This window comes from Danio rerio, chromosome 24, assembly GCF_052040795.2.
Source record: "Danio rerio strain M-AB ecotype USA chromosome 24, GRCz13ab, whole genome shotgun sequence".
Classification (NCBI taxonomy): Eukaryota; Metazoa; Chordata; class Actinopteri; order Cypriniformes; family Danionidae; genus Danio; species Danio rerio.
Window position 1 is genome coordinate 252,349 of NC_141044.1, and position 23,919 is coordinate 276,267.

A 23,919-nucleotide genomic window follows, 5' to 3' on the forward strand; every position below is an offset into this window, starting at 1 on the left:
CCATACTGCACACATGCGCTGATAAAGAGGCAGAGACCTGATCTTCATCCTCATCTGCTCTTTGTGTGTGTGTGTGTGTGTGTGTTCGCTCAGCGCTGTGCGTGTATGTGTGTGGTTGTGAGGGTCTGAGTGAGTGTGTGTGTCCGTGTCCACTGAGCGGTGTGTGTGTGTGTGTGATAGAGAAAGTCCATGCGGAGATGCGGAGCGGTGGCCGCGGCTGCTGTGTCCGGGAATCAGCGCTGAACCGCCGCAGTGATGCTGGAGCTCTGCGGGGATGAAGAGCTGCAGGCGCGGGTGAGAATGCTGCTGTGTTTCTGCTGTTTCCAGACCTCATGATCGGCTGAACACACACACACACACACACTCCTGCATTCAGTGCTTCTTCATCATCATCTGCACGCATTCAGCGCTTCTGTGTGTCTCGCGGCGCATCACTTGTCCATGGTAAAGCTGTGCCGGCTTCTGATGACTGCGTGCTTGGCTGTAATGTGTGTTTAGTGTACTGTTGAACAACTGAAGGGCTGAAATGCGCCATTTACACTGTTTTACCGCCACAGCGAAATGCTTTCATCATACTGAAGACCATATAAGATGCTACAGAGCATGCGTGTGTGTGTTTAACCAGGGTAAAGTACTGTTTCTTTATAGTTTCTATTCTATTGTGATATAACTATAGTAAATTAACTTAATTTGAATAATAATTCTGGTATAAATAATTTCAATTAATTCAATACACCAGAGCTTATAGTAAAAGCTAAAGCATACTTTATTACAGTTTATTAATTCACTATAGTAAATATAACAGTGTGCTGGAGCATTCATTAACAAATTGTTGTAAATACTGCAATATATATACAGTATAATACACTTTACAATGTGTAAAACACTATAATGTTGACAGTGCATTAGTGTAGTGTTTATATGTGGGCTTATCACTGCTGGTTTAACACTTTCATACCTTCTGTTATTGTTTTATATTAACAGAACAAATGGTAAAATAAGCCACGCCCCTCTTACAGTTCTACACGAGGGAATGGTGAAGCCCCGCCCCCTTCTCAATATTCAGTTTTAGTTCATCAACATATAAAATAAAAGTCTTGGCAATTAAAGCTCAGTGCTCTGAAATGTGCATTTTTATTTGATGTTTGACGTAATCATAACTGGATCATTAAGAGAGGGCGGGGCATATAGTAGCTCCTCCCATTTAGAAAATAAAAACTTCCAATTGCGTGTTTTCCTCACAGCTCTGCCAGTGGGAGTGGTTGAGCTCAACTCATCAAATGAACAGGCAATGAGAGAAGGGGGCGGGGCGTGTCAGACACTAGAGAGCATTTGATTGGTCAGGAGATTTGATGAGAAACTGAAGTATGAGAAGATGACAGAAACATCACTGATGCATTTAGGAGGAAGAGACAAACTGCAAAGTTAAAGTGAGTTTTGTCAGTGCTCTAGCTTATAGATATACTTGATTTTTATTTCATGGCACCTTTAAAGTAAGCGAGGGTGTTAATATGCTGTTGCTATGCAAACCGCCAGAAGCAGATGGTCAGATTTCATTGAACATCACCAGTGTGTTTTCCAGTAGATTACCTAGCACGGATTCATTATTCATCACATAGTGGCAACGATTTCAGCTAGCAAAATTAACATGGTCCATTTAGATTTCAAGCAGAGTTTAATATGTGGAACTGGATCAGTCTAGACTGAAGTAAGCACAAACACTTGACTATCAGGGAGCAATAAGAGACCAAAGTAAAAGTAAAAAGCAGTCATCTTATTGAGTTTTACAGTGCACCTCTCCAGATTTCATATGTCTTTTGTGTCTCCAGAGTGTGCATGTAGTTTCACCTCAACATACCTGTCAGGTTATTTATTATACCTTTGTGTATATTGGACATTTGAGCGGTTTTGGCTTTGCTGCTGTCTGTATTGCCTGTGCCTTCAATGGGAATGAGCTGGTTCTCCTCATCCACCGTTCCCACACTGCTGTCAGAGCACAAGAGATCGCTCACTATTGCTATGATGAGTGAAGCTTCTCATGCTGCATCTCACGTATAGTTAGTTTATTTATATTGCACATTTATTACAACACAACATTGCATAAAGTGCTGAAAACAGTCAATACTAAATAAAATACAACCTACATCACATACTAAACAATCAAAACATGAGGCAAAGCCCTAAACACTCAACAAGAACAGATGCAGTTTCAGACGCTTGTTAACAGCTGATCTGATGAAAGCACAGCCTTTTTCATGAGGTGTCAGGTAAGATGATTGATTATCATGTTTTAATCAAACTGGGCCAATGATATTTACCAAAATGATGTCTTGAAGAGAGCTCAGGTTATTTGATGCACGCTGATAGAGATTATTTTATTCTGGTCATTGTGGTTTAAAGTCCAGCAGGGAGGGGAATGGATCTGACAATTGATTTGTGCATAATTAATGATGAAATGCCGTGTACATGGGACTCAGCTTGTGTTATGGCACCGTGCTGCAGTTTAGATTGAGGTAAAGTTGCTTTCATATTCACACATGGCTTCAGTTTTGACTAGAGTCTGCGTGTGACATGACTGTATTGTTCATCACAGTGTAAATATCGGGTCTGAATTCACATGTAGCACGACTCCAGAACAACATCAGCACTGTTTGGTTGGCTGAACAGTGTTGTACTTTGATAGCTGCTAATATGATTTCATTGTTTTGAATGTGGAAAGACTTGTTTTCTGGAATTATATTATTAAGGAGAAAGTCTGAATTTGCTGACATTAAACCACATTTATTTAAAGTTGAGTCTGATGATTTGTGTTTCCTCCATAAGGTCTGGAGTCCTGAACTGTGTCAGAGTGGCTCCTGATCTTCAGCATTAGCATCATCATCATCATCTTCAGCATCAGGACCAGCTCAGATTCAGTATCGCTGAGTGCAGGGGAAAAGCGAAACGCGTTTGTCCGTCCGCAGCGCGAGTGTCCCTGGCGGGCCGCCGTCGGGATGGGTGACGGCATGTCGAAGCGGCTGAGGCTGGTGGCGGGCGCAGACTCGGAGATGGAGGAGCGCTGTTTCAGCAACCCGTTCCCGGATTACGAGCCTTCAGCGGCTCCGAGCCCGGACAGCGGAGACCCGGAGGACACCGGAGATACCGGAGAGCTCTTCGACCGCACCGGAAAGGTCTGTTAACCGCGCTTTAACGTTACCGAGTGTTTGTTTGTGTTAGCGTTGACAGTTCACGCATGCGCAGCTGAGACACAAACAAACTACATATACATACATACACGCGCGCAGTGTTTGTTTTCTCTCTGCGCATGTGCAGTTATTAATCAGTTATCAGTAATGTAGAGGTGGGCGTGGCTTCAGACACTCAATAATAATAATAATAACAACAATATTCTGCACTTCGATATTAATCATCAGTCTTCATCTGTCAGTTTGTCACATCATAGTGTTATTTAGATCCTTCATAATCAGTTTAATCCCTTCAGATGAGCTGTGCTTTATTACTTTATTAAGGATATTCAGGTGACCTGAATTATGAATAATAACTCAGTTCATCTCTGCTGATTATGGCCTCGTTTCTTGGTTTCATTCCAGATTGTATTGAGATGGAAAGAGGAGTAAACGAATTAATCATAAAGACATTAGGCCGTTCACAATGATTATGCAGTCTATTATAGGATTATGATGATTAATTGTGCGGCTAATATTAGATTTACAGTTTATTGGTCTTGATTGTTGTATTTTAAGCAGAATACTCATAAACAGTGGGACGGAGTCATTAATTCAGCTTAAACAGAAGCTTTTATTAACAGATATTGTGTGCTCGCTGTTTATTTACTGCTATTTTAAACTTTGAGAGCTGTAATTTATATATGAAATCAATCATTTATTCATCAAATATGCATTAAATAAAACATAGCAGCACAAAAATAAAGCACCACCCATCCTTAGTGTCATCAGACTGAAGTGAAAGTGATATTTAACGTCAGGTTCTCTCTGATTTTTCTCCCAAAATTTCTTTGCAGTTTGTAATATGCATTTTTACACATTAGACGTGCCGAACACACACTTTACTCCTCCTTTGATATAATGATGGTAAAGTTAGGTTTTCTACTCAATGTGTGATTAATTGCGTTGTGTTTCAGTTGGAAAAATAATCAAAATGTTAAAGATAAATTATAAAAAACAAAACAAAACAAAGATGAAGTCTTTCTATTTGCTCTAATCAGACTTGATGCAGGAACACTGTGATTGACATTCTCCCTTTGCACGTGTCATCAGAGGGGGAAAGCCCCGCCCACTAGTGGCCATCTCATTAGCATGTTCAGCAGCCCTGAGTGAGAAGCAGCCGTCTGTCCATTAGCCATTAGAGTGTTTGAGCTGAAGAAGATAATGTCAGCATAGACTAAGAGGATTATAGATGTGGAGTTCTAGATGAACAGCGACAGGAGCCACATAGACTGACAGAAGCATCAATCACACACACACCTGACCAGCACTCACAACACACACACACTGCTGTTTCACATCTGACACTTTGGTTTATCTGTAGCTGCTCTTCTAAAAAAAAGAGCACAATCTCATTTGCATTTAAAGCGACCAAAAACCAAAACACCACAATTAGGATCAAAGCCTGAAAGGGTCAGATTCAGAGAGTCATACAGCATTATCTGTGTGTATTCCCGGCTCAAACGTCACACACACACTCTGGAGACAGCAGAGATGCATTTTACAACTTGCAAAAACAGGCAGAACAGGTCTCCTTTAAACCATCTCTCTCTGCTTTATCCACTGTCGAAGGTTTGTTTGTATTTTTCCTCTCTGTGAGTGCTGATTTCTCTGTGTTCTCTTGGTTATTCGTCATGCTGGACTCCTCATGTCTTGTGGTTCAGCAGCGTCTCTTATATGCGTCCCTCAGCTGTCAGTCATCCTCTCTGCAGGAACACAGCTTCATTATAAGACTATAGCTGACCCAGAAAACCCTAAAGCACTGTTTATTTAAATAGTTTAATATAATAATGTGTCATATTTAATGCGTGATTCACCTCCAGAATGATCCCTCATCAGTCTAAATGAAATCATTATTTCTGAATAGAGCTATTCAAGCCATCTGCTGAACTTGTCTTCATTTTAGTGGTGGGAAACTTTAGAGACTTCACGATCCAATCCGATTCAGATTTTGGGCTCATGATGCAATTCCAAAACCATTCTTAACTTATAGTTTTCCTATTTGTTCAGTTATTTTCTGCATTTACATATTTGCAGCCTAACATTGTGACCAGAATTAGAGTTTCAATGCTTTTGTTTAATAATTGACAGTCCTGTCATACAGAGATTCCATCTTAAAAACCTGTTACTTTTAATAAAGAGTTATTCCAGATGAACAAGACTGTATTGTCAACATTTACCTGTTTGCAATTGAATTTGTTTAAAACATTTACTTGCTCTGATTATGTATGTACAAATAGTATTTTCGGTCATTACACCTGTATAAGTCATCATTTTTGCAGCTTGGGTCAATATCGTTGTAATAGTTAATTATGATAAAAGCTTGAGCAAATAAATGCAACAATAATTTGAATAGAAGTGTACATCTGTATGTCACAGACCCTAAAATCTAACCGCATGCATGCATAGATGCTTCAAATTCTTTGATTTTAATGTGTAATGCTGTACATGTATGCTGGAGATTCCCCAGGGCTCTGTGTTTGGCCCACATGGGTTTTGCATTCTGTGTTTGAGCTAATGCCGTTCGGTTCTCAGTGCCAGTGTTTCTTAATCTGCACTAATTAGTGAAACAGCTCTTTGCCAGTGAAGCTTGGAAGCCCACATACCAACTCTCCTCTTTTCTTTTTCTGGAAACAGATCAGCGACGCCTTTCAGAAGAAAGTGCAAAGCAAGATTAAAGATCTTCTCCAACAGATGGAGGAGGGCCTGAAAACTGCAGATCCACACGATTTTTCCACCTATACAGGCTGGACAGGTGAGATTAAGCCGGCTTTATGGACTTTATCTGGCACTTTCAGAGGGCAGAATACTAAATAGTTTCCCATTTAATAAAACATGCTCATTTATTTGTCTAAACTGTAGTACTGAACATAACATTAAAAAAAAAAAAATATATATATCCAGAAAATCCAGAGTTGGCTTGTATACACTATATATATGTATATATACAATTAAAGTCAGAATTATTAGCCCCCTGACATTTAAAGGCTTAATTAGGGTAACTAGGCAGGTTAGGGTAATTAGGCAAGTTATTGTATAATGATGGTTTGTTCCGTAGATTATCTAAAAAAATATATAGCTTAAAGAGGCAAATAATATTGACCTTAAAATGGTGTTTAAAGAATTAAAAACTGCTTTTATTCTAGCTAAAATAAAACAAATCAGACTTTCTCCAAAAGAACAAATATTATCAGACATACTGTGAACATTTCCTCAATCTGTGTAACATAATTTGGGAAATAATTAAAAAAAGAAAAACAAATTAAAAGGGGGGATAATAATAATATAATATATTATTATATATATTATTATATATTTTTATTTTATATATATATATATATATATATATATATATATATATATATATATATATATATATATATATATGCTCAATTGGGTTTAAGTCAGGGCTCTGGTTAGGCCACAGTCACAGTCTGTACCCACTGTAAAAAGTTAATAAAACTTGTTAGAATATTGCCGGGGTGTTATTGTGGGTTATTAGGTTATTGTGGCTTAAAAAATGTAATCATCAATGTCAATGAAGTCACCATATATGTTTTAGCCCAATAAAATGTTAATTTAAATGAACAGTTTGCAAAAATGTAATTGTGTTAAAGTTTTTTTTTTATGTATCAAATAATTTAATATATCATTTAAATGTAATACAATATTTATATTTAATTAAATAACAATGTAGGTCATACAATAATTCATATATATTTAATAAATGCAAGACAGCAATATTTTATGCTGCAGGGATATCTTTATATTTTATATAACAGCCCCCCCAAAAAACATATTTTATGGTCAAAGTGATAGATTTTATGCCAAAAATCATGAAGATATTTAATAAATGTCCTACTGTAAATATATCAAATAATTTTTTGATTAGTAAGATGTGTTGCTAGCAGCTTAATTTTGATATTTTGATATACTTAAAGGCAATTTTCACAATATTTAGATTTATTTTATTTGCGGATGTTGAAGCAGTTGTCTCAGTCAAATATTGCCAATTGCTGACACATATTCATAGGTGGAAAGCTCATTTTTCAGCTTTCAGGTAAAGCATAAATCAGTATTGATTATATGTATGACAAGGAAAGTCTCCTACATCTTGCATGACCTGTGGATGAGTACATTATCAGTCATTTCGGGTGAGCTGTCCCTTTAAGAATAATGTGAGCTACTAAACTAAGCATTGAATATTTCGATTTCACATGACTTGTTTGATTTTGACATGTTTGATTTGATGATCAGTGTATTTACACCGTGTATGTGTGAGTGTCATCAGTGTTGTATGGTGTGTGTGTGTGTGTGTGTGTGTTCTGCAGGCGTGGCTCTGCTGTATCTGCATCTGTATCAGGCCACGCAGGAGGTTTCACATCTGCAGCGTTCTCTGGATTACGTCAAGCGCACCCTGAGGAACCTGAACGGGCGCCGGGTGTCTTTTCTGTGTGGAGACGCCGGACCGCTGGCAGTGGGAGCCGTCGTACACCATCACCTCAAGAACCAGACCGAGTCCCAGGACTGCATCAGCAAGTGAGAACTCATCATTCGTCTCTTAATTCACTGACTTTCTGATGCTAATGCTTAAATATGAGAGGAAACATTTGATTCCATTACTAATATATGCTATTATGTTAAAAGTTTTACTTTGAATGCGATTAATCTTTGCCCAATAGTAAAGTTTTTTAGTTTAACATCAGCACAGAACACAGCAGCGGTGGTGTTTAAAGTGTGTGCTGTACAGTCCTCAGTTCAGCGTGTCAGCGTGTGTGTTCTTCATCAGTTTCCTCTCTCCGCTGGGGTTTCCAGGTTGCTGCAGCTCCAGCGTTCAGTGCTCAGTCCAGACTCTGACGTTCCTGATGAGCTTCTGTACGGTCGGGCCGGGTATCTGTACGCCCTGCTGTACGTCAACAGAGAGATCGCTCCTGACGCAGTGGACGAGGCCACCATCGCCAAGGTCAGCTCTCATTCCACAGTATTCATGATCGCATTTGCTCAATTTATATGACTGATGTTTTTAAGGCGCACTGGTTTAGCTCACGTTGTTCTCTGATATCTGCACAGTTGGTATATGACTTCAGTAAGTTCCAAAAATCTCCAGAAATGCTTTTATAAGCTCATTTATTACTCCATAAAACAACCAGAAGGTCCATAATTGACCATATTTGCATCATGTTGTGTATATTAATGAGCTACGCTCTGACTTACAGCTCTCACAGACACACACAGCTGCATGATGTACGCTTAACACAGACAAATGTGGGTGTATGCGAGAGTGTGTATGTGTGAGAGTGCTTGTATATGTTTGTTTGTGTGAGTGTGTGCATGTTAATATGTGTGCGAGAGATTGTGCTTGTGTGTGAGTACATCAGTGTGTGTGTGTGTGTGTGTGTGTGTGTGTGTGTGATGTGTTGTTTTGAGAATCTGCCAGTGTAAGACTCGTGCTCTGCAGTCATGGAAATAATACACACACACACACACACACACACACACACACACACACACACACACACACACACACACACACACACACACACACACACACACACACTCTCCTCCTTTTCTGGCTATTTTTAGTGACGGTCTCAGTGCTGACCAGGCAGGCTTCTGACGCATTGTCTTGTGTGGAGTTTGCAGTCTAATACTGTACTTCTCCAAATGAAACTGTTGTTACTCCACAGAAACACTGGATGCTCATCAGCTGCAGGTTTCCTTTAATATCTTTACTGTGTTATTATTAGCAGTGCTGTTTCAATATTAAGCTTTTGCTGATTGATGAATGTTTGAGTTATATTGACAGTATGGTTTTCATTTAATATCTTATTAATTTGTTGTGTTTGTCTTTATTAGCTATTGTTTATTAATTAATCATCAGATTCAGTTTACTTTACTACAATAATTTATACTTGATTAAATGAGTAACTGGCATGAAGACTTGTCTCATGTCAAGCTGAAGCAAACTCAGGTTCTGCAGCAGCACAGTGATCCAGAGCACTTCTGAACAGCTGAAGAAAAAAGTAATGAAATCTTTGGAGTGGCCTAGTCAATGTCCTGACCTAAACCTAATTGAGATGCTGTGGTATGACTTAAAAAAGTTGGCACATGCTGGAAAACACTCCCATGTGTCCATATGTTTTTCACACATATGTAGCCCCGCCCCTTCATATGCAGTCCCTCTCCTTCAACCGTAACCCCTCCCCTTTATTTATACCTCCTTCCCCTCCCTGAGCAGCAGCTCCTCCTCTTCATCATCAGCAGCTCCTTCCCTTCCTTAGTAGCCCCTCCTCTTCATCATCAGCCCCTCTTCTTCACCAGTAGCTCCTCCTCCTCTACACTAGTAGCTCCTCCCCTTTATTACCAGCTTCTCCTCTTTACAACCAACCCTTTCCCATCCTCAGTAACCCCTCCCTTTCATTAGTAGCTCCTCCCCTATATTACCAGCTCTTCCTCTTCATCATCAGCAGCTCTTCCTCCTCCTGTTAAGCCTGATTTATACTTCTGCGTCAGGTGACCGGCGTAACCCACGGCGCAGGCAACGCGTGTAGCTGTGCATTTATACTTCTGCTGCTGTCTCTGCTGGTCTGCATTAACACTTCCGAACCGCTAGTGGGCAGTGAGGTGTAAATGTGTCTCTGTGTCGAGTTTCTTCGCTACTTTTTTGCATTTCCTGAACACTTCCGGGATGTACAAGTGACTCAAACTCGCTCATTTTGAGGCAGGAATTGGCGGACGTGCAACAACTTTAACTATGAGGTAAACACAGAACAAAACTTTCCATCCGGAGCTCCTTCACGGGACTCCACACTTGTAAACAATCTCTCGCGCCATTCGCACGGCTCTCGGTCCCGCCCAGACTCGTCAGCGCTACCAAGCCGACCAATCACAGAGCTTACGCTATGCGTCGTTGCGACATGTAGTTAAATTTTTTGAGAGGTGCACGTCAGTGACGGCGATGGCCACGGCGAAGGGCTATGCGTCAGCGCCGTAGCCTACGCCAGCGTTTGACGCAGAAGTATAAATCAGCCTTCAGTAGCTCCTTCTCCTTCACAGCAGCTTCTCCTCCTCACTAGTAGTTCCTCGTATTACCTGCTTTTCCTCTTCATTATCAGTAGCTCCTCCTTTTCCTCTGTAGCCCCTCCTCTTCATCATCAACCCCTCCCCTTCACCAGTAGCCCCTCCTCTTCTTCACCAGCAGCTTCTCCTCTTTACTAGTAGCTTCTACCCTTTATTACTAGCTCCTCCTCTTCATCATTAGAAGCTCCTCCCCTTCCTCAGTAGCCCCTCCTCTTCATCATCAACCCCCCCTTCACTGGTAGCTCCTCCCCTTCTTTTAGCATCTCTCCTTTAATAACAGCTTCTCCTCTTTACACTTAACCCATCCCCTTCCTCAGAAGCCCCTCCTCTTCAACATCAGCCCCTCCTCTTCACCAGTAGCTCCTTCTCCTCTTTACCAGTAGTCCCCCTTGTATTACCAGCTTTTCCTTTTTACAATCAACCCCTCCCCTTCCTTAGTAGCCCATCCCCTTCACCAGTAGCTCCTCCCCTTATGTTAAGGTGTTCAAGAGTCCACACTTCTGATTATTGGTTGAATAAGTGCATCGTCAGGGTATTCATTCATTGGTAGTGCACTGTTTACACTACACACACACACACACTGATAAGACTGCAGTAGACTGTAAATATAGCCCACGCTGAGGATCATAGAGCTCTTTAAATATGCAGGGCTCCAGGTTGAGTGTGGTATGATGAGCGTCTGTGGGACTGAGCTGTATTATTGATGCAGACGCGTGCTGTTGTTGGTGTGTGTGTGTGTATAGCGTAGTGAAGAGTGAGTTTGGATCTGCAGTGTGGTGATGGGGCAGTTTCTGCTGATCTGAGCTCAGTCCTGATCTACAGCTGAATGCAGGACTCATCGACTCGGCATCATTAGCTGCAATGCGATCACTCAGCCCGAGTCAGGCCTCACATCAGACTATACGGCCTCTAACTGCACTCATTTCTCCTCTTTATTGAGTGTCTTCTGCTTCTGTGTGTGTGTGTGTGTGTGTGTAAGATTGTGGGTGTGGTGTAGTGTGCATGTGTGTGTGTGTGTGTGTGCTGTAGTGGTCAGTTCATGGGTTGTTCTCTTTGATCTGGAGATTGATGGGTTGTGGGCGGCATCTCATCTCATCTCATCTCATCTCATTTCGCTTCATTTCATTTACAAATCAAATCAGGTCCTTTATGTTTTCATCTTTGCTTCTTCCATGCATGGGCTGCATTTTTATTCTGCTATTTGATTTAGGCATTTGTTTAACTCTGAATTTGTGTTTGTTTAGTTCTGAGTTTGGGGTTTGTCTTGTTGACTTCTAGATTTATTTATTTACTTTGAGTTTTTGTTTGTGTTTTCGATTTGGGCTTTAGTTTGTTTTTCATCAAATATGTGCACTTATTTACCCTCCCCAGTGTTCTTCATGCATGTTAGAGGAGTTATTCAGTTATTTATATTATTGATATGCAGTTATTTACTGTCCCAAACTAGGCATGGGCCGGTATAAGATTCTGACGGTGTGATAACCTGGATAAAAATACCACGGTTTGACAGTATTGTGATTGCTGCTCTTAAATATATTCTTTTTCAATGTCTGGGTAAAAACAGGCTTTCTGCAGGTTTCATCTTATTAAATTTAAGACATTTGTAAGACCTTTTAAAGACCATTATCAATGAAATTTCAGACTTTCACAGGGCAAAATGCTAATAATTTTGTGTAATAACCAGTGGATTTTTTTACTTGCCCATTGTTATTTCTTAGCCATGTATTGTAAATAATGTGTCAAAACAAGCAAACTCTAGTTATATTCATATATTTTTACTAGCACAACCTTTCTTTAAAAAAAGGCAAGTTTTAAAAGCTATAATAAACAAAATGTAGGCACAAATATAGATTAAATGTTTTGAAATGTAATTTTCTTTCCTAATGTTCTATAAAATACCTGAGCCCAGTGTGTTCTGCTGTTCTCAGGTGGTGACGGCCATTGTGGAGTCGGGGAAGAACTTGTCTAAAGAGGAGAAGAAGAGCGAGCGATGCCCGCTGCTGTACGAGTGGCACAAGAAGCAGTATGTTGGAGCCGCTCACGGCCTGGCCGGGATATACTACATGCTCATGCAGGTGTGTGTTTTCTTAAGTTTTCAATTAGCTGTGTTTCCATTCCAGCCAAGGCTCACTAGGAATGCATTCCTCAGCCAACACTTGTGAAACTGTAAAATGCATTGCTACAGGAACGTTCTGTTGCATGTTTCAGATGCCAAGTCCACTAGAGGGCGCTGTTTACATTTTGTGAATGAAATGCATTACTTAAGGGTGCATTTTTGTTGGACAATTCAGATGCCAGGTCCACTAGAGGGCGCTGTTTACATTTTGCAAATCTGAAATGCGTTACTTAGGAAACGTTTTGTTGTATATTTCAGACACGAATGCAGAAATTGTCATACAGATCAACAAGCGAATCACTGAACTACACCCTTCCCTAAACCAAACCAGTAGTGTTTTTAAAAGCGCTCTACAACACTGTACAAATTGAGTTGCGAGCAAACTCACCACGCCAGAGAAGTTGCCCAAATGGAGATAAATCAGTGACAAACGTATTCGCTACAAACCACTGACAGCGTTACGTTGTTTAAAGTTTGTATTTATTAGTTGCTGTACAAAGAACAGCACAAAAACAATCCTTTAATCAGGGATAATATGTCCGTATGAAAATCATTAGTGCAAAAAGCAACAAAAGATGTCCTATACTGCCCCCTAATGTTCATTCTACCTACAAACTGCAGTCAAACGTATACTGAAGCACCAGTAGACTGAAGCAGGTGTTTCCAGTGAGCCTGGGTTGTTCTGTTCTGCTCATGATTTGTTAATGGACTGATGATGATGCTGTAGGAATTGCATTAATGCATAATTACCCTAAAACGTCAGCACTGGAACTGTTTAATTCTTTATCTATAGATGTGCTGTATCTCTCGTTTCCACAATGATTGCATTATTATCATTTCATTAACAGCATTTAATCTGGAGTTACGCTTGTGGGGTTGATCCCAAAGTTTCTTGGTGGAAATTAGAAGTTCATTTGGTGATTGAGAGGCCTTAAAGCTGCTCTGCAGGTGCCTAATTACCAATTACAGCTGCTCCTAATGAGCTTTAAGCAGATTGATGATTGTTTTTAGTTTTACTCATTACAGTGGGAATGACATTACAGCAGCAGAAAAACAAGACTAAAATTAATCCTTTATAAATATATATTTAAAAAAGTATAATATGAATAAATCTATTATTGTGAAAAACTATAATAAACATATAAACCAATAATTAATAACAAGCTTTATTAGTAATAAAATCCTCCAAAGTCATTCCAAATATTGTTTTTACCGTCAATATATTATATTTACTTGTTGAATATTTATATGCTGATTGGTAATGAATATTTAATACGTTGGCCAGCACTAATGTGGGGTTGTAATAGTGTAAATGTGTCACACACACACACACACACACACACACACACACACACACACACCCAGACCTGCATTAGAGCGAGGGCTTGAACTGAAGACACTGAACACTGGTGTCTCTGTCAGGATTCACAGCAGCTCCGCGTCTGCTAATGATGCTCAGACCACAGCACATGCTAATAGGCTGTTCCTGAGCGCTCGGTGCCTTTAATATACTGTCCTGAAAGCAGTTATAGATCACAGTCTCACAATATTTCAGTCAGGAAGCGTTTTCTTTGAATGAACAGCAGTGTGCTGAATCTGCTGAAACACTGCTTCAGAATAAGCGCAGCTCTCTCTTCTATCAGCTGGAGTGAGCAGCGGTCGGCTGCGGGATTGATTAGACTCCGCAGGGATGATCAATAACTGATCCTGACCTTTAAGATGTTGATCCGTAAACAGAATCGATGACATTCTCTGACCTGCAGAGACGCAAACCTAGATCAGAGAAACACACGCCGGTGCATCCGCTAATCTAAATACAACTCTCTTCATTTTGACTCATTATTTCTGAAAGCAGCACAATATCTGTGCTCGTCTAGAGAATGCTTCTTGATTTAAATAATTGTAGATAAGAGCAGCATGTTAATCCTCCGGCTGCACTGAAGGCTTCATGAAGAGCCCATATGCAGTCACTCCTCTATCAGCCTGGTCTGCATGGAGCATGTGCACACTTTACACTGAAGGCAGGAGGCGAGAGCGCTCAAACACCTCATTCTTCATGCTGAGTAATAAAAGCGCAGGGGATGGTGCACGCGGCAGGAAATAAACCGAGACGCAGAGCTGCTGAATGACAGCTGGATGTGGAGAATCGAACCCTGGAGGATTATGATGTAATTGCGGTAATAGAGCAGAGCGTCAGGGTTAAACCCAGCTCCCTCATACACACATCTGAATAATGGAGCAGAAGAACGTCTGTTGTGGTGCATTGGGGGGAGATTTCTCTTTGTGTTTGGCTTCTGGGTTTTCGCTCTTCTGTTCTCTAAAGTCTGTCATGTGTCAAGCGCAGCGCTCGGCTGTCCAGATGGCTCTAGTGTAGCATCCGCAAGAATAACACATTCTACAGATACTGAAGGACATGCAGTGACTGCAGCGCCTGATATTCTCTGAGCAACGTGTCTTTTGTTCTTCGCTTGAGGCTGGGTTGACGTGTGAAATGGTGCTGTACTGTTAGTGGACGTCTCAGAGCAGTGTTAAGATGATTCTGCACTCATTATCACAATAAACACAGCAGAAACTGAGAAAACAGCAGTTCACAAAGCACTTTATTCTGCTTATACAGCACTTTATTCAAGGATGTAAGTTTTAGGGTCTTCTAAAGCATAAAAATAACATGATGTGTTTGCAGATTAGAGCTGCACTATACTGGAAAAATCTGATATTGCGATATTTAATTTTTCTGCGTAAATACAGTTTCATATGATAGATTAATCGCTCTATTTGACAGTTTTCTGGGGAGTCTAACAGTATTCAGGTACAGATGTAGAATAATTACAATGCAAATAATGCTTGTGTTGTCTCATTTCTAGTCCAAATATCTCAAATAAAATTCTTAGATCATGTGAAAATATTGTTTTGTTTTAAAATTCAGATGAAATAAGGTAAAATTAAGAGTTTTTCTCTTAAAGCAAGCAACATTATCAGAATTATATTTGCTTTAAAATGTGGATATTTGGCTTGAAACAGACAAAAATTCTAAGTAAAACAATTTTGTTGTTGCATAACTTGGGTAAGTTCTGTATAAATAAAGTGATTAAACACAATTCTGTATCTCCTGCTCAACTATAATCTAGATTTAACATTGCAAATGTTTGCGATGTGGCTATTGCAGATGCGCACATTGCGATATCGATGCTGAAGTGATGTATTGTGCAGCCCTATTGCAGATGTTCAGAATCAGGCTAATGCATGTTTGTTTATCTGAGAAGCGATGCTAACGTCAGTTGTCCTGCTTTGAGAATGTGGGTTCAGTGTCAGAATGCCTGTCTTTGTTTTGGACTCTATAACCAGCCCACTGCCAGTTTAGCCAACTCTATTTCAGCACTCCGGGTTGCCAGATCGTGGAAAACAGCGTATTTTGTTTCAGTCATAAAGTCCCATGAAGAGGAATTAGTGCGGTCAGTTTAATAAATATTGATGTGAATAAGTGTAGAAGTGGACAGAAATCAGCTGTTTAAGTGCATCATTAGCTGCGGGTTTGTGCTGAAAGCTGTAAATATTGACAGCAGCACTTCCTAATCATGTTACACTCATACATTATACATCAACATTAGCTAACAGTAAATGCTGATCATGTTTATTAATGTTCATGTTAATGCATGAATATAATACAAAATATTTAGTCAAAACTGTTTAATTATGATTATATAGTTATTAGCAGTCGTGTTTTTATCATCTATTAATGATCGTCAGGGCCTTACTCATTCTGTTTTTAATCTTATCAAGATCTTTACATATAAGAAAACATAATTTATAACTAATGTTTAGTTCCTCTTTGACTCTCTCATTACAGCACAGAATAGGCGTGGCTAATTGTAGACTGAAGGAAAGTGATTGGCTGACAGTTTAGCATATTTATACATTTTTATTTTACGTTCATAATTAAATCCATGATAAAACAAATGTGTGTGTGTGTGTGTGTTTGATATAAATGAACATCTGTGTCCACAGCCGAGTGCTAAACTCCATCCGGATCTGCTGAGCGAGCTGGTTCGGCCCAGTGTGGATTATCTGCGGCACAAGAAGTTCCGCTCCGGCAATTACCCATCATCCCTCAGCAACGAGAGCGACCGGCTGGTGCACTGGTGTCACGGAGCTCCGGGAGTGCTGCATATGCTCATCATGGCACACACGGTGACACACACAGAAACACACACATATGCTCAGACGCACACACATGCATGAACACACAAACACACACATGCATAAACACACAAAACGCAAATACATACAAACACATAAACACACATGCATACACCTGCCTGAACACAAACACACTTATGCATGAACAAAGACACAAACGCACACTCATGTACACACACACATGCATAAACACACAAACACACATGTATACACACACACACACACACATAAAAACACAAATACACATGCATAAACACACATGTATACACAAGCACACAAATGCGTGCACACACACAAACACACATGCGTACACATCTATAAACACATGCATACACATGCATAAACACAAACAAACATGCATAGAGACACACACACACTAGCACGCATGCACAATCACACACACACTCAGTGTTTTCTCTGTCATGGTTCTTTGCACGCTCTCTCTCTCTCCTCATTCAGCAGCTCACACTGACATCTGGTGGTCACGGGGAGACTCGCGTTTGTCGTTGCACCAATAATATCATCTTTTACAATAAAAAATATACAAATATACATATTGACATTTAAAACAATAGAATAAAATTACCAGTTATTATTAAAGTCATAATTTACCATACAGTGTTACATATATAGAGGTGTGTGTGTGTGTGTGTGTGTGTGTGTGTGTGTGTGTGTGTATAAGAGAATGTTACATTCCTCCACACTCGTAATGTCTTTATTTTATATAACAGCATGATGTGCACACATGCTGCTTCTGCTTCAGTCTGTGTGTGTGTGTGTGTGTGTGTGTGTGTGTGTGTGTGTGTGTGTGTGTGTGTGTGTGTGTGTGTGTTGCACTGCCGCAGGCCTGACTGACACTATTGAGCATCTGTTAAATTTTGACATTTAATTAATTTGACTTTTACACCACAGACTAATGACGACAGCCGACCGCTTCTGCACACACACACACTAACACACACGTTCTCTCTCACACACACACACACGCTCAGTTCCAAAGTATGTCAGAAAAAGGATACACTATGTTTTACGCAACGGATGCCCTTCCAGCTGCAACCCAGTACTGGGAAACACCCATACACACTCATTCTCACACACACTCTTACACTACGGCCAATTTAGTTGATCAATTCCCCTATAGCGCATGTGTTTGGACTGTGGGGGAAACCGGAGCACCCGGAGAAAACACACACTAACATGGTGAGAACATGCAAACTCCACACAGAAACTGAAAACTGATACAAACTGACCCAGCCGAGACTCAAACCAGAGAGCTTCTTACACAGTGCTAACCACTGAGCCACCGTGCCACCATATATATATATACATATAGTTTCTTTAAACACAGCAGAGCTTTCTGCTTGCAGGTCCAGTGCTGCTTGAGTTCAGAATGTTTGGATATGTGGAGCAGAAACGCTCTCAGACACTCAGAGTACTGAAGGTTATGTTGCAGTGTGGAAGTGTGCTGTAGTGCAGTTGTGACTGTAGTGAGCACACAGTGGGATGATCAGGGATTATTACTGTAATGCATGTTTACTGTTCATCTGCTGTGTCTGCAGGTCTTCAAGGATGAGAAGTACCTGCGTGACGCTCTGGAGTGTGGAGAGCTGATCTGGCAGAGGGGTTTACTGAGGAAGGGTTACGGGCTCTGCCACGGCACGGCTGGAAACGCATACGCTTTCCTGGCGCTCTACCGCTGCACACGCGACAGAAAACACCTGCACCGCGCCTGCAAGGTGAACACGGAGAGCGTACACACATCTGCACACAGCTCATTCACTCACGTTCCCCCTCCACCAGCAACAGCTGACAGGAGTCTGCAGCAATGAAGCATCCCTGAGCACAACACAGTTACTGCACACGTGTGCTGATGCAGCGCTGCACATTATTCATCTCTTATAATAACTGATATCGCCAAATTCTCTTACTGCACAGAGGTAATGATATAAAAGCAGTGTAAGACCATGCACAAGTCAATAATCCTGAAGTAAAATCTCTGAGGAAATGAATGAAGGTGGGAGAATGTTCCTCAGTAGTGAAGCAGCACATAAACCCTGTGCTTTATTGATCATTGCTTTGTTTTGTCTGTAGTTTGCTGAATGGTGTCTGGATTACGGGACCCACGGCTGCCGCATTCCTGACCGGCCGTACTCACTTTTTGAAGGTACATTTATTAGATTAATTTAATAAAATAACATAAGAGAGCCCCCTTACATGTTTCTTAGTGCACGATATATCTGCAGTTTGTCCTGTTTTTGGTCCAAATATTGAAATAATCAGGAAGCATTGTCTAGGCAAGTTAAAATAATGTTCAAATGATGTGAGTTTTCCTTGAAACAAGCTAAATAATCTGACAATGGAGTAAAAAATCATAAATAAGAGTATTCTGCTTACCCCAATGGCAGATTATGTATTAATGCTCATCTACACTGCAAACAGTGCTTTTCTTACTTAGTTTTTTGTCTTGTTTCAGTCCAAATATCTACACATTCTGCCAATGGGGTGAGCACAATAATCTTGTTTTTCCTTTTGTCATAAGATGATTTTGCTTGCTCCATTAGCAGATTATTTTGCTTGGTTTAAGGAAAAACTCTCTTCATTTTGGCAGATTATTTCTGAAAACAAGACTACATGTTTTGCTTGTCTAGAAAATGCTTACTGATTTAAGCATCTCCAGATATTTGGACTTGAAACAAAACAAAAACTCTTAAAAAAAACATTATTTTCAGACTTTAAGCATTTTTCCCAGTGCAATAAAGATGTTAAAGTGCTGTAATGGAGGTTAGGTGTTTGTCCTAGAGTTAAAACAGTTTATTTAGTGTCTCTCAAAGCTCATTTGTGCTGTATTGAAGTCTTCAGTCTACATCATCAGATTCAGGCACACATCACTGCTGTGCTTTTTCTGTCTGCCTTATATCGAATAATTCCTCTTATATTGTACTGTTATATGGTTTCTAAAATATCAATATTAGCTTATATGACAAAGTAAAAATAAACTTTAATTAAAAGCCATCTTGTTTATATTTAGAGCTCTGTCTGTTTTGCAATAGAAAAGTCCTTGCTTTGATCAAATTAATTAGTATATTTATGGAAACACGTTCCTTTAATGACCCCAAACTGATGATCCAACAATAACCGCCTATCTAAATGAGTGAACAAATAAAGCATTCAGTGTTTTAAATATTAATTTGTTAAATATTTACTGTGGAACAGTCTCTGATGATGAAACTCTTTACTGCATGACAGCACTTGTAAAGCTCTATTGATTAAATATGGATGATTTAAAATAAAGCTGAAATATGCAGTGGTGAGTCCAGCTCTAGAGCACTTCGTGATGCTTTATAATGATGATTACAGCTCTGCTGAACTGCTCTGAAATCTGTGTTTTTATTCAACGTTTTGAACTGAAACACGAAGAGGGCGGGGCAAAGATTAGCTCCTCCTCTTTTATATAGTGCTGTGTTTAGCTTCACAGCTCTGCCATAGGGAGTGCTTGAGCTCAAGCGCATCAAATGAACAGCCAATGAAAAGAAGGGGGCGGGGCATGTCAGACACTAGAGAGCATTTGATTGGTCAGAAGATTTGATGAGAAACCAAAGTATGAGACGATAGAAACATCACTGATGCATTAAGGAGACAGACTGCAGATGCTCTTATCAGCTTTATATCTGCTACATGTGAGCTTTGTCACCGTTTCAGAGACACTAGATTATAGATATTCTTAACATTAACATCTGAACATCTTTATTTTCATTTCACCAGAGCTTTAATATAATCGAACAGCCATAAAGGGCTCATGTGAGAGATGTGGAGTGCTGGAGAAAGTCAGGCTGATGGTCAGTGTGTCAGACTCACTGAGCCGCATCTGTACTGCTGCAGCTTACTGTTGTCATGGCAACCTGCTGCCTGCACTCGCTGTCTCATTAAAAGCCTCGCTCTGATTGGTCGCTGAGCTGAGAGTCTCCTGCTGCTTACTCTGTAGTCAGTAGATGAGGATGGTTCACACACACACACACACACACACACACACACAAAACAATCACAATTGTGTGTGTGTGTGTGCAGGTATGGCTGGAGCCATCCACTATCTCTCAGACGTCCTCCAGCCTGAAGTCTCCTGTTTTCCAGCTTTCCAGCTCTGAGAGCAGCACTGGCGTCTCTCTTACTGCACACATTGGACTCCACGGACCCTCTATGGACCCTTTAAACCCAACAAAAGGATTCTCTGTCAATGTGGATGCAAAAAATCAACAACATTCAGCCTATAAGTTCCGACAGCGCTGCCTTGAGTTCTGTCCTCGTGGTGTTTAAAGGGACACAATAGTGAAGATGCTGTTTCTTTCTTCTGTCCAACACAAATGAAGATATTTTGAAGAATGCTGCAAAGCTGTATTCATTGACTTCCATAGTATTTGTTTTTCCTGTTATATAAGTCGATGGTTACAGGTTTCCATCATGCTTCAAAATACTGTCATTAGTGTTCGACAGAAGAATAGGGGTTAGTTCACAAAAAATACAAATGTACTCACTGTTGACACGCTCTCAATGTCTTCTGTTAAACAAAAACGAAGATATTTTGAAGAATGTTGGAAACCGGTAACCATTGACTTTCATAGTATTTGTTTGTCCCATTATAGAAGTCAATGGTTGAAAAAACACTTTCATTTTTTTGAGTGAATTGTTTATTTAAAGGGTTAGTTCACCACAAAATAAAACATACTCCATATTTTACTCTCCCTCAAGTGTTTCCAAACCTTGATTAGTTCAAAAGAAGATATTTTGAAGCATGTTGGAAGCCGGTAACCATTGACTTCCATAATATTTGTTTTTCCCATTATAGAAGTCAATGGTTACAGGTTTCCAACATTCTTCTAAATATCTTCTTTTGTGGTTAACAGAAGAAAGAAACTTATAAATCTTCATTTTTGAGTGAACTGTTCATTTAAAGTGATAGTTCCCCAAAAAGTACAAATGTACTCAAAGAAACGAATAGATTTTTATTTATGAATGAACTTTCTCTTTAAATGGGTTGTTCACGCCAAAATAAAATATACTATATTACTCTTCCTCAAGTGTTTCCAAACCTTTATGAGTTTCTTTCTTCTGTTGAACCCAAAAGAAGATATTTTGAAGAATGTTGGAAACCTGTAACCATTGACTTCCATAGTAGGAAAAACAAATACCATAAAAGTCAATGTTTGAAACAGGTAAAGAGTGAGTAAATGATGACGGAATGTTCATTTCTGCGTGAACTGACCCTTTAAGACTGGATGATGCTAATATATGACATGTAGTTTGTCTTTGCAGCTCTTCAAGTTTCCAGTGTTTGCATGCCTGTTGTGTAGCAGTGCCTATGATTGTGTGTTCGTCTATATCTGTCTGTGTTGTCTTTGCATGATGACGGTGTGTGTGTGTGTCTTTTGGTCAGTTTATCCAGCATCCCAAATGGTTTGTTTGCCAATATGTGTAGTGTGTGTGTGTGTGTGTGTGTGTGTGTGTGTGTGTGTGTGTGTGTGTGTGTGTGATTGTGTGTGTGATTGTGTGTGTGTGTGTGTGTGTGTGTGTGTGTGTGTGTGTGTGTGTGTGTGTGTGTGTGAGTGTTTTGTTCCAGTGGCCATGTGTCTCGATGAGGGAGAGAGTGCAGAGAGATTGAGCTGCTCTGGTAAATATTGTTTCCTCAGGCTAATAATGTCACTTCTGAATGTCACAATAAACTGGGCTTTTTCTGAACTGGGTGCGGTGCGTTCTTCACCTCGTGCACAAGACCTTTCCTAAATGCACACTGGGTTTATAGATGAAAACTGGGTTGGTGGTGGAGTAAAATGGTGTGACAGTATTAAACTGGGCACTTGTGTTGATTTATTGGTGGATCTCCTCAGGGTTTGAGGCTGCGGATCACAGGGAATAATGCTGTCAATAAACCTGTTAATACTGATCAGTTCCTTATATAGGGTTTCTATTAGGCCTGCACCATACTGCAAATGCATGTGATGTTGTTGTTGAGGATTGTGATATTTCAATATTTCTTACTTTACAACTTTTCCCGATTCTTATGCACTAACCGGCCACTTTATTAGGTACACCTCACTAGTACTGGGTTGGACCCTTTTGCCTTCACATCTGCCTCAATCCTTGGTGTTGTAGATTCAGCAAGCTACTGGAAATATTCCTCAGAGATTTTGCTCCATATTGTCATGATAGCATCACACAGTTGCTGCAGATTTGTCGGCTGCACATCCATGATGCCAATCTCCCGTTCCACCACATCCCAAAGCTGCTCTATTGGATTGAGCTCTGGTGACTGTGGAGGCCATTTGAGTACAGTGAACTCATCATCATGTTCAAGACACCAGTCTGAGATGAGCAGTTGGACAGTGAGTGTTTAGGTCGTATCTTATTCTAATTCAGACTGGTGCATTCAGTCTTTAAAACACTGAGCAAGTGTAAACCTTATATGCAGATGCTCTGACTCTGATTGGCTGAGGTCATTTTCCTCTCTCCTCTCAACTCCGCCCATCAGTGTTTATTGTCAGATTTGGTTGTGTAGAGCTGGTGAGGTGTCAGATGTGGTGGTGGGGATTATATATGTGTTGCTTGTATCTAATTTTTGACTCTCAAAGTGACGGCAGCTCTGGACTTGCATGTTCTGAGTTTACATTAAAGATCTGCTGATGATGGGATGTCTCTCGCAGCTCTGATGGTGAGTAAATGAAGCCATTTTCATTTCTTTGTGCCTATTTTTCTAACAGGTACAGGATCTGAATTATTACAGACTATGCGCTCATTTACAGTTTTGATCACAATTTTATGCATTTTCCTCATATTATTGTTTTTAAAACGTGATTTCACTGATATGTGTCTGACAGGCCAGAGACTATATCATACATAGGTTATATGTAGGATCTATATTGCACCAAAATATAATGCATTAAATGATATTATTGTTATTATAAGACCAATTTATACTCATTATATAACGGCAGAATGACTATATCGTGCATCAAGTGCACTCTTCCAAAGAACACATCGTATTTTATTCTTAAGATTCTTTCATTTAATTATAGTCATTTAACAGTCAATAATCAGGCATTTGAGTCAGAATGTGATAAACGCATATCCTCAAACAAATTCCCAAGTAAAGAGTAACAGCGTTTGCAAGATCTGCTGCTAGATCTATTTTCTGCTGTCAGACACCCACATGATGACTATACTAATACTACAGTGCTTTATATTAAATACTGTAGTGTTTCTTTAACAACACTGACACCTCAGAGATGGAGATGTTGCTCAGTCAGCTAATAT

The 23,919-nt window shown here is 40.0% G+C and overlaps 1 protein-coding gene across 1 annotated transcript; it reads left to right on the forward strand.

Annotated features, from left to right (window-relative positions):
* Positions 1 to 22,347, forward strand: lancl2 (LanC lantibiotic synthetase component C-like 2 (bacterial)). The gene is given in 10 exon segments (NM_001083003.2): positions 1 to 294; positions 2,824 to 3,170; positions 5,862 to 5,979; positions 7,556 to 7,763; positions 8,040 to 8,187; positions 12,233 to 12,379; positions 16,426 to 16,608; positions 18,177 to 18,353; positions 18,709 to 18,781; positions 20,683 to 22,347. Coding segments are annotated over 9 exon segments (1,308 nt in total). The 5' UTR covers positions 1 to 294; positions 2,824 to 2,993; the 3' UTR covers positions 20,760 to 22,347.
* Positions 22,348 to 23,919: the final 1,572 nt, after the last annotated feature.